Genomic DNA, 12148 nt, shown 5'->3' on the forward strand with positions numbered 1-12148 from the left:
CATGTCTCTGTGTCTCTCCTCTCTTTATTTTTCTTTCTGTGTCTCTGGCTCCGCCTGTGTCTGCTTCTGACTTTCTCTGTTGCTCTCCATCTTTGTTCTCTGGCTCTTCGTCTGAGTCTATCTGTTTGTTTCTCTCTGTCTTCCTTCATCCACCTGCATTTAAAAATACCTTCTCTCTTTGCTTCTTCAAGTATTTCTGAGCCATGAAAGCTATTTCCTTTGCATCTCTTGCTTGAGCTTTCCACACTGTAGCAGATTTTTGTTTCTTCATAAGGGATGGACTTCTGGACAGCCACTCTAAGCTCAAGTATCTTTGACCAGGGAAACCATTTAAAGAGGTTTAGGCTTAGGTAACAAGACAGAATCTCTGGATTTGTTCAACTTATTCAGTTTTTGAGAATGAAGCATATCTTTTACAATGACACTTATTTGCATGAAGGAAAGGGAGCATCTTTGAAGAGAAAGGAGGCAAAAGAAGAAGGAAGCTATGCTCTGCCATGTCTTCCTATATTGTTCTCCGGTTATGAAAATGATCCCAATGGAGATTTTAGAAGGAGCAGCAATTCCAGAGTCAGAAGAACCATGTCTGCACCATCTGGGGCCAATTACTTCACCTCACTCATACTGTTTTCCCATTCATGGGCTGTCAAAGTTCAAATGGCATAATATGTATTCAAAGTACTTTATATACATAAAGCACCATATTTAAGTGATACCATTATTTCATAATTGCTAGTTCATGTTTTTATTATCATTATCTTATATTGAAGGTGGACATATGAATATCTTCATTTTGCATTTGACAAAGAATGTGGAGATTCTTTTGATTGTTTTCCCCTTGGGTCCTCAAACAGATAAGGTTCCCATATCTGTATTTAGTTAATGTGCTTCAATTGCCAGTCCCCACCTGTCTAGAGAACCAAGCACAGCTAGGCTGCAGAAGGTTCTTGAATCCCTTTAGCCACTGCACCAAAGAATGACCTGAGAAAATGGTTCATTTATAGCAACCCAGTAACATTATTAACAATAACAATGAGAAAGCCCAGTGTCAAAGCAATTCTCTCACGTGACTTGTAAGCACTTGTCTTTAGGCAACTTACCTCAAAATAAGGAAGAATAAAGGCCAATAAATCTGGGCTGGTCCTGGTGAAGCAGCATATTGAGGAGGAAATTGTTCTAGAGTCATGGGGAGCAGAAAAGCATAGAATTTCTCTGCTCACTTTAAAGTACTATATAAGCATTAGGTAATGCTGCTGCTCCTGCTACTAAGTAGCATAGCAGTGAACTTTAGCAGGGGGAAGGAGGGACGGCTTTGGCATCCTGATTTAGGTCCTCCATCTGACAAGATCTGGTATGCTGTGCACATCACAGCACATTAGAGCTTATCATTTGGTGGAAGTTATTTAGTGTAAGGCACTAACATGCACTGGTGGAGGGAGTTTCCACACAAGAAGATCCCCACAACTATGAAATACTAGGTATGGACACTGCTGTTATTATGGATTTGGAATCAGAAGAGTTGGGTTTGCATCTTGTTGACCTTGCTTCCTCTGTGTGTGTCATAGGAAGAAGACCCTTTACCTGCCTGATGTTCTGTTTTCTTATGTGTAAAATGAAGAAGTTGGGTCAGATGGTCTCTGGGTCCTACTACCCTATAAATGTCAGGTTTTGTTTTTCTCATTTGATTGGAACTTTGGTGTGTGATAATAAGACACCTGGTCACTTTGGTCACTCAGACTTTGGATGTAAATGAATATCAATTAGGTCATGTTGGCAAATATCCCAAATGGATGAATGGGGGTCTACTATATCCAGTCTGCCCCACAAAAACCAAGATTAGGGAGCTAACAGAGAAATAATGAAGAGTAAGTGATATCTCTGTTACAGGAAAAGGTATATTTGTTGAAAAGAAGGTTGGGAAATAGAAGAGGTTCACTGAATGAAGTAATTAAATTGGGAAACTCTGTATGCCACCCCTTGCCCACCACATGAATTTATGTGGCCAAACACAAATCCATACTGATATACTCAGAGAAGGCATACGCAGACCCCAATGTCTCCTCCAGCTCAGGAATTCTTTCAGAAATAAAACCTTCCTGTGATCACCTTGCTCTTCATCATGGCTGCCCTCTGCTTTTGTGTAAAGGAATCAATCAATTGAATTCTGGAGTTTTCTCTATCTTGAAGTACAGTCATTGTTCTAGCCATGGAGTGGCTCAATAGTCGGAGCACAGAACTGGGGAATCATGAGCAGAACAAGGTCTGGTATGAGGAGGAATAGAGTGCTTGGTATCAGTGTCAGAGGTGGGGTGGCTCGGAAGATGGCAAACTGCCTGACTCCAAGGTCACCCTCTGATGCTGTGACCCTCTGACAAGGCAATTCTTTTTGCATGTCTTCCCCTCTCATCTTTCTCCCGGATTTCCTCCTTCCCTTGCTTTTCAGAGCCCTTGCACACGTGCGATATGTTACCACCAAATGCCTCTCCCAGGCAATCACAGACTCCTTGTGTGGGAAGAGTCTATCCAAGGTGACCTCCTTCTTGCATTGTAGGAGGGGCATGCTCACCCTTTTCTTGGCAGGACAACCTGCATTTTTGTGATGATCCTCAGAGAAGGATGTCCCACGGACTCCAAATCTAGCAGTTTGCCCTATTCTTTAATTTAAATTTCAGGGAAGGCAGCATCTTATGATGGAGAAAGTGGATTTGAAACAATTATAAACCATATGAAAAGCAAGGTTTTAGCAACACCTCTGAAACTTATTACATTTCTTTGAACCTCAGCTCTCTCATCTTTAAGTTGGGTACAGATATTTGGACTTGTTTCATGAATAATACATGGGAGGCACTTGGGCTTTTGGACTCCAGCTTGTGAGAGATTCACCCTTGATCTGGTAAGTCAAGAAGGACAGGAAGAGAGATTTGGAGGGGTGAATAATCTTTCTTACTTTATTCTAGTTTATTCTTCTCAAAAGAGATTGCTGATAATGGGAGCATCAACTCCTACAGGATTCCCTAATCACCCTTCTTGCAGGAGATGACAAGGCACAGCATTGCAGCTTGTGTGCTCCATTTAATCCCCTCAAGCCTCAATGGGGACTGGTTGAGGGACTGATTCCCTCCACACCCTTATGGGGGGTATCAAGGCACACACAGCATTACACTGTCATATTCCCTTGTGGGTTCCACATTTACTGACCAGTGCCCAATTGCTTTATAGGGCAACGGACAAAAAAGGCATATTTCCAGCAATAGCCTCACAGGTTAGCTTTAGCAGCATCACCATTCAGCAAAAGCATAGTAAAAATCACATTATGTTCTCCCTATATTTCACTGCTCAACCATGGTGGAGATTTTCACAAGTCATAGGCCTGGGAAATAATATCAAACACCTGGAAAATAGAGAGTCATGGCCATGGAGCCTGGGAAACTAAATTCTAAGAAAAAATAAGAAAATCCTCCTTACTTAAGAGGACTTTCTATATCCAAGGCCTCTTGAGAAAGAAACATTCTATAAGGAAAAATACTATATAAATGTGAGCTCCCATTAGTATGTAGCTGTTGAAGTATGTCTTCCTACCTAGTCCTCAATGGAAATTGGCAATGACTTTGTACAGATCCTCCCCACACTCACTTGGCATAGAGCCTGAAGCAAAGGACTTTGAGTCAGAATTGCCTGATCGATAATTCTGTCTCAGACAGTTACTGCTTATGAGAACCTGGAAAAGGACATTCATCTCACTTGGCCTCAGTTTCCTCATCTGTCAAATGAGCAAGGTGGACTTGATGATCTCAAATTGTCCTTCCAACTCTTAACATGTGATCCCAATGATCCTGGTCTGTGATCCCAGTTTTGATGCCCCTCTCACCTTTACAAGAGATGATGCCCACCAGACTAATAGGCTGCTCTCACTCAGCTGGTCCTGATGCAATTCCTGAAGGTAGTTGCTGCAGCAAAAGGCAGTTCTGAAATCCTCTATCTGTTCTCTGGTATTGTCAGGTGTTCTGAGATCTCTTTGTGCAGTGACTGTGCTGCCCAAGTCCTCAGAGACCCCCTCTGCAACCACCCTCCATCTCTGGCCAAACACTTCCCCTGAGCTCATTTATTTGTACATCCCTGGCTCTTAACATACAAATGTGCCAACATCCATGCATCATCTCTCTGGAGATGATTGTTGGCTTGTACATTCACCAAGAGCAGACCAAAAGGGAATAAACTGACATTCAATCACTGAAAAATACATTAGGAGGATTTCTGAGCTAGTTACAACTTTTAGATGTTATTTAATATAGTCCCTTTCTTTTAAATTTAGAAGACTAATTTCCAGATAAGAGAAGGGGCTTGCTTAACTTGACATTTAAGGTTCTTGGTAGAATGAGGAGGGCAATCTACATGTGTGTCAATGACAGCAGTTTTGAATTGTAGAATTGGAAGTTGTGTGCTGGAGCCACCTTAAGCTGCATCATAAGAGCTGATTGCTAAATTTTCAATATAAATATTTATACCTTGGAAATCCACAAGTAACAACAAATCAAGGCATAATTTATTGTTTTGTTGATTGTCTAGATTTAAAGTAATCAAAACACTAATATTTCAGGTTAAAATGAAAATTGTGTCAAACACACTTTTTCTCTGGAGAGTGAGTTGTTAAACATTTACTAGCACAGTCCTGACTAGAAGGCTCTTTTCTTTTCATTTTAAGAGAGACAGCTGACCCAATGACAGCAGCACCAGAGCTAGAGGTGAGACACTTGAATCCTGGCTCTGACAGGAGATACCCAACCAGGTAGAATTCCCTTCACTTCTCAGGGCACTCAACAATCCAATGGGCATATTGAAATTACATTTGTATTGCTTACTGTTAGAGGTATTGGGGGAAGAATAGGATCTCCCTATTTTCACTAGCCATTGGGTTTACTGTTCCCCCAAATCTATTGGGGTACAAAGACTCCTAGGATCTTCCAGACAACACAATACAATTTCTTTATGTCATTGTTTGAAGGTCCAATGAGATCAAGGAAGTGACTGTGGTCAGTGTCAGAACCAGAGCATCTAAGAAGACAGCAAACACTAACCTGGCCTCCACTCCAAGAATTCTTGAGGATGCTCTGCTGAGACATACACTGACTCTTCTACCTCCCCCTTTCCCACATCCATACTCACAAATACACACATATTTATGCTCACAAACATACACATACAAACATACACCTTGGAGGTGAGACAGGGACAAATACATCTTTATACCTTCCTCCATTATGTCTGACAGAACAGAATCCATAATCCTCCTCTTGTCTTGCTTGATGGCTTGTAGTACTTTGGTCACATTTGGAGCTGCCTACAATCTCATCTATCCTTTCCTTGCTCCTCATATTACCAACATGTACATGATAGAGAATCACCAGCAAAGTCTCTGTTTCTACAGCAATCATATACTACTGGTCCCAATGCAAACTCTTCCATGCACCAAAGGAGAAGCAAGCTTACCTTCTCCTTGGCAAAGAAGAATCTGCTCTCCTAAGACAATTACAGACTCCTGTGCTTATATGATCACTCACATTTCTATCTGAGAATCATTACTATTTTCTTATTAAAATTTCAAAGAAGGCAGGATGGCATGCAGAAGAGATAGACCTGGAAATAATAAAACTATGGCTTTAGTCCCACCTCTAGTACTTACTGGATTCTTGTTCTTTTCACTCAACAGTAAAATGAGTACCAATACTTGGTCTGCCACCATTAAATGAGAACTGAGTGAAAAATCCTCTTCGTAGTGGGAAGTGCTTGTTATGGCAGTGGTTACTGTCTTAGGCTTGGCATGTAAGACATCGTTAGCAACTTTGGAGAGAGCAGTTTTGGTTGAATAAGGTTGAAAGCTGGATTGTAAGGGGTTAAGAAGAGAGTGATAGAAGTAGAGCCATATATTGTATCTGGGGTTTTTCAAGGAATTTTAATACAATAAACAGAGGAAACATAGTATGATCATTAGCAAAGATGGAAGGATCAAGTGAGGGCGTCTTTTTAGGGTGAGGAAACATGGGTATGTTTGTAGATAGTAGGAAATGAGCAAATAGACAGGTAGATATTGAAAATAAGTGACAGATTTGGGATAACAGAGAGGGACAATCTGTTGGAGACACAGGAAGGAATGGATTGCTTGAGCAGGTAGAGGGGTTAGCGTTAGTAAAGATTAAAGCTACTTCATCATGTGAGATAAAGTGAAGGTCTAGAGAGTTGGAAAAGCCATATAAGTGATGGGAGAGGAAGACGAGGAGAGAAAAGGAAGCTTCTTGCCCCACTTTTAATGCAAAATATGGGACAAAGAATTTTAGTTGAGAAGGTGGTGAGAGGGAGATCCATGCGAAGTTTAAGAATGGATGAAAAAGTTTGAAAGAGCCACTGTCGAGAGCAGAATAGTGAGTTGATAAGGCAGTTGCAGTAGGATATCCTAGTAGCAGTGAGGGCCCAGTTGTGAATCATTAATGTGTAGTTGCCCCATTCAGAATGGTTACATGGTCCTCTTCATTTTTGTTAATCTGAATGTGTCTAGGAATGAAGGTAGTAAATGATGGGAATGATTCAAAGCTCAATACAAACAGCATAGTGATGAGGGACAGTGAACCTCAAGAGAAGAGTGCAGGGTGTACTGTGTGCAAAGCACATTGTTATGCCCTCAGAATAAATATAGAAAAGGTAAACAGCACAGGGACCCAAGGACTTCATTTTCTATTAGACAATAGACAAAGAGGTAGGTTGGTGATATAGGAAAGAACAGAAGCTGAAGTTGGATGGGTTGAAGGATAAATTGATAACATCAAGATACACGTATATGTGTAGGTTTCTGTGTACCCTTCTACATAGGGGTGTGTGTGTGTGTGTGTGTGTGTGTGTGTGTGTGTGTATAATACAAAGAGCTTTAGTGCATTGGATGGGTTATGAAATATTTATGATGCAGCATGCACAAATATTGTAGAATGAAAAATAATAGAAGGGTTATATATCAAGAGTGGTGATCTCACATATATCAACCAATAATCCCTAATCTTAGCTAATCGTATTCAGTAGTTCAAAGGGAAAACCCCAAATCATCTATAACCACATCATCATAAATCACATTTCTATTTTTTCAGGGTAAAATGATTTTCTTCTGTCATTGGAGCAGGTGTGTGTGTGTGTGTGTGTGTGTGTGTGTGTGTGTGTGTGTATGCGTGTGTGTGTGTGAACTGTTTGATGCCTGACAGTAAGCCCTGCTGAGCATGGAGAAGTTGGATTCCAGATAGTCGTCCAGGGAGCAATTCATTGACAATGTCAACCTACGATACCAACAACGATGCAGTTTGATAGTACCTTTGATGTAGCAATGACAGTGAACGATTTTTGCTATGAATCGCAGAGCTTTTAAATCATCTAAACATATTATTTTAACATTTTGTTGCTCCCTTCTACATACGAGATTGTTGTATAATGAAAGAACCGGAACAGAAATCAATAACATCATTTTTGGTATCGACTAAACCAGAATTCATGAAATAAATTCAGCAACTTAATAGGAATGCCAATAGACACTTGAGTTGTTTGATTTCGTTGCATTGTGTATTTAAAGGTAGCAAGAAGCATCATTATTTGCTGTCAATCCAAAAAATGCATGAATGCTATTTGGGATATTTTCCACACAGTTCTAATGGGTCATCCATGGGCACAGGACCATTCTGGTGACCTCATTGTTGTATGCCTGTGAAACATGGACAGTATACCAGGGACGTGCCAGGAAGTGAAATCACTTCCGTTTGAATTGTCGTAGGAAGATTCTGAAGATCATCTGGCAGGATAAGGTACCAGACACTGAGGTCCTTCCTCAAAGTAAACTGCCAAGCATTCAATCTCTACCGCAGAGACCGTAGCTCCGATGGGCTGGGCACATTGAATTCAAAATGTTCACTTGCCAAAAGTGGAGAACACACGCAGAGCAAGTATTCACATGGTGGTCATAAAAAGTAATACAAGGACACTCTCAAGGTCTCTCTTAAGAACTTTGGAATTGATTGTGTGACATGTTAGATGCTGGCACAGGACTGCTCAGCATGGTGTGCCCTAATCAAAGAAGGTGCTGTGCTTTATGAGCAAAGAAGAATTGAAGTAGCTCAAAAGAAACATTAGGTACACGAATTTAGATAATCAATCCCAAATGTTTACATGGACTGTGGTAGAACATTCCAGTCTCATACTGGTCTGATCAGCCACAGTCAGACACACTATAACTTGACTCTAGTACAGTGATGTCATTTTGGTCCTCTTCAAGAATGAAGGAAAACAACCAGGGCATTGAATCTAATTTTAAATAAATCTTAATTTCTGTGCATAAATGTATTTCCTACAACCTTCTTCAGGGCACATAAGACATCTTTATTTCTGAGGCTGTAGATAATTGGGTTGAGCATGGGAGTGAGAATGGTATATAAGATGGCTAAGACCTTGTCCTGACCTGGAGTATGATAGGATTTTGGCCTCATGTATGTAAAGATAAATGGTCCATAGTACATGACAACCACAGTCAGGTGGGAGGAACAAGTGGAGAAGGCTTTTTTCTGGGCCTCCACAGATTTAATGTGAAGCACAGTACGGAGAATCTGAGCATAAGAGGCAAGAATGATGGAAAAGGGAATTAGGAGGAAGAATACAGCACTCACATTGACTCCTCCTTCATAGTGTGATGTGTCAACACAGGAAACTTTCAACATGGCTGGGACTTCACAGAAAAAATGGTCAATGACCCTTGTGCCACAAAAGGGGAGGTGTAGTAGATAAGTTGTGTGAATTGTAGAGTTGATGATTCCCACAATCCAGCACCCAGCAGCCATAAGGACACTGATGCGATGGTTCATGAGGATGGGATAATGCAGTGGGTGGCAGACGGCTACATAACGATCATAGGACATGGCTGCAAAAAGAAGGCATTCAGCTCCCAAAAAGACGAGGGAGAGGAAGATCTGGAACCCACAACCCACAAATGTGATGGAATGCTGGCCAGATATGAAGTTACTGACCATCTTGGGAACAGTATTGGAGATGTGCAAGATATCCATGAAGGAGAGATGGCTGAGCAGGAAGTACATTGGAGTGTGGAGCCGGCTGTCAAGGTGGATAAGAAGAATCAAGACTGTGTTCCCCACAATGGCCACCATAAAAATGATGAGAATAAGAGTTAATAACAGTAATCCATACTGGTTTGGATGCAACAATCCTAATAGGATGAAATCTCTGGCAAAAGTCTGATTCTCTTCCTCCCACATCAGTGTTATTTCACTTTTCACCTGAAGCCCAAAAGAGAAGTTTCAGAAAAGGAAGAAGATTGAATAAATACAAAGTCCAGGACTAATGTGTAGTTACAAATAATGATTGTCAGCAAAAGTGATTTCATGGTTTAGGTCAGTGAGTTGCAATTCAAAGGAATTGATCAAATGAATTACTTGGATCAACTGAGTCCTTGGGATAATCAATTCATTGACTGAAGTGCTGCAAAAAATCAAAGTGCCTCATCTGGGATGTTCTACCTTCATGTTCCTTTCCTAGTTGATTTCTTTGCTTGATAGGTCATCAGGAAGCTGATTCAACCTCTCAATGACTGGGTGAATAGCATTTTCCAATGCAGTGAAGTGATCAGAAACTAATGAAACTTTGGGAGAGAACTGTTTGTTTATAAAATATGCAAATATACCAGATTCAGGAGCAAAAAATTCCCTGAGCTAACCAAGGATTGTTTCATTCACATCATCATCATGATCACTGTCACCACCATCATTATTTTTAAAAATTTGTTTTATTTTAACTTAGAATAAAAAAGCATTTCCATAATATAATAAAAACACGATTATACATGATATTGCAAATCAATTATGTACAACTTGCTATTCCTTTTAAATATATAATAAAGTTATCATGCAAATTTCCTTTTTCTTTTTTTTCTTCCTTTCCCCCCAATCTACTCTATAGCTAGCTACCATTAGACACGAATTGGTATGTATATATATGTATGTATATATATATATATTATTGTATACATACTTCTTCTGTTCTTTCTTTGGATGCACGTAGGTCCTTTCTTTATATGTCCTTTATTTTTAATTTGTGTATTTTTAATAGTCAAAATGATTTAGTTACTCAAAGTCATTCTTAAAGCAATATTGCTGTTATTGTATACAATGTTTTCTTGGTTTTGCTCACTTCACTCCACCATTTTGTCCAAGTCCTTTCATGCCTTTCCAAGAACATTGAGTTCATTAATTCTGATAGTACAGTAGTATTCCATCACAACCATACACTACAACTTGTCCAGCCATTCCCCAATGGATTGGGATCCCTGAAATTTTCAGTTGTTGCCCAATGAAAAGAGAGCTGCTACACACATCCCATTCACATTCAAAGTTATAATTACTACTTTTGTGTTTCCATCTATCTTATTTTAACTCATTATTTTCTTCTTCAGCTCTCTTTTTACCTTATGTTTTTACCTTATCTTTCCCCTCCATGCTCCTATTCCTCATCCCATCCACTTCTCCAAGAGTCCAGCTCCTGTCTTCCCAATTCCAAGCCACACACTCCTTCAAAAATCTCTCCCCAATCCTGTCCTTTTACCATTCCAAATCCTAATCTACATCCTCCTCTAAAAGTCCTTCCTCACCTTGTGCCCCAGTTTTCTCACCTCTCTACATGTTCAGAAGACTTCTACATCGTTCCATCCATATGTGGAACCACCAGTTGCAGCAAATGGAGGAGGTTTGAATGCTATGGCTAACTTTACTTATCCTGGTAGTGTAGTTTCACATATTGCCAGGGCTAGCTCAGTGTTTGGGAGGCTTCAAAGGAAAGTGTGGGAGACAAGAGGCATTAGACTGACTATCAAACTGAAGACCTTCAGAGCTGTTGTGCTGACCTTATTGTTGTATGCCTGTGAACCATGGAGAGTATACCTGTGCCACTCCAGGAAATTGAATTGCTTCCATTTGAATTGTCTTAAGAAGATTCTGAACATCACATGGCAGAATAAGATATCAGATGCTGAGGTCTTTTTTTGAACTAAACAGCCAAGCATTCAAACTCTACTGCAGAGAGCCCAACTCAGATGGGCTGGCTATGTTGTTCCCATACAAAATGTACACTTGTCAAAAAGACTGCTTTATGGAGAACTCACACAAGGCAAGTGTTCAAATGGTGGTCAGAAGTAGTGATACAAGGGCACTCTCAAGTTTCTCTTAAGAACTTTGGAATTGAGGGGGTGACATGGGAGACACTAGCGTAGGACTGCCCAGCATGGTGAGCCAATATCAGAGAAAGTGCTCTGCTCTATGAAAAAAGCAGAATTGAAGTAGCTCAAAAGAAATGTGAGATGTTCAAGTCTGGAGAATCAACCCCAAATGTTCACATGGATTATTTGTGCCTGACCTGGGGTAGAACATTCCCAGCTCATATTGGTCTGATTAGCCCCAGTCCGACATACCGTAATTTCACTCAAGAGTAGTCATGTCATTTTGGTCTTCCTTGAGAATGAAGGAGAAAAACCACCAACCACACCTTTCCAGATGTACACATTGTTTCTTCTTCAATCTAGATGAGAGTAAAGTTCCAACATTACGAGCCTTCCACCCCCACCTGCTTCCACTGTATTAGTTCTCCCTTTCGCACTACATTTTTATAATATAATTTCTTCTTTTTACCTTTTCCTACCCAATTTTTGAAAAAAAAAATCATCCTGTCATGTACATCTCAGGCCCAACCTTCTTCAAATTACCTTAGTAATGATGACTGTTTTAAGTATACTGATAACATTTTCACATATCATAAGTAATGAGTTTGACCTCAATGAGTGCCTTATAATTAATCTTTAATGTTTTCCTTATATTTCTTCTGGCTCTTTCATATCAAATTTCTCATTGAGTTGCATTCTTTTTGTATAAGTAACTAAAAGTCTTTCAGTCAATCAAATATCCATTTATCCCATTCAGGATTATATTCAACTTTGCTGGATAAGTTATTCTTGGGTGCAATGATAGGTCTTCTGTTATTTGAAATATGATGTCCAAAGACCTATGATCTTTTAGAGTAGAAGCTACTAGGTCTTGTGAAATCTTAACTGTATTTCTCCAGTATTGTT

General features: G+C 40.0%; 1 protein-coding gene across 1 annotated transcript; it reads right to left on the minus strand.

Moving 5' to 3' along the window:
* Positions 1 to 8345: 8345 nt before the first annotated feature.
* Positions 8346 to 9293, minus strand: LOC118835339 (olfactory receptor 2AJ1-like). The gene has a single exon (XM_036742530.1). It carries the CDS (start codon positions 9288 to 9290, stop codon positions 8346 to 8348), a length of 945 nt encoding a protein of 314 aa, XP_036598425.1. The 5' UTR covers positions 9291 to 9293.
* Positions 9294 to 12148: the final 2855 nt, after the last annotated feature.

Source organism: Trichosurus vulpecula, chromosome 2 (genome assembly GCF_011100635.1).
Source record: "Trichosurus vulpecula isolate mTriVul1 chromosome 2, mTriVul1.pri, whole genome shotgun sequence".
In the NCBI taxonomy this organism is placed as follows: domain Eukaryota; kingdom Metazoa; phylum Chordata; class Mammalia; order Diprotodontia; family Phalangeridae; genus Trichosurus; species Trichosurus vulpecula.

Excerpts from the sequence above, each read along its gene's own strand:
- LOC118835339 (XM_036742530.1), bottom strand. The coding sequence starts at position 9,290 with ATGTGGGAGGAAGAGAATCAGACTTTTGCCAGAGATTTCATCCTATTA.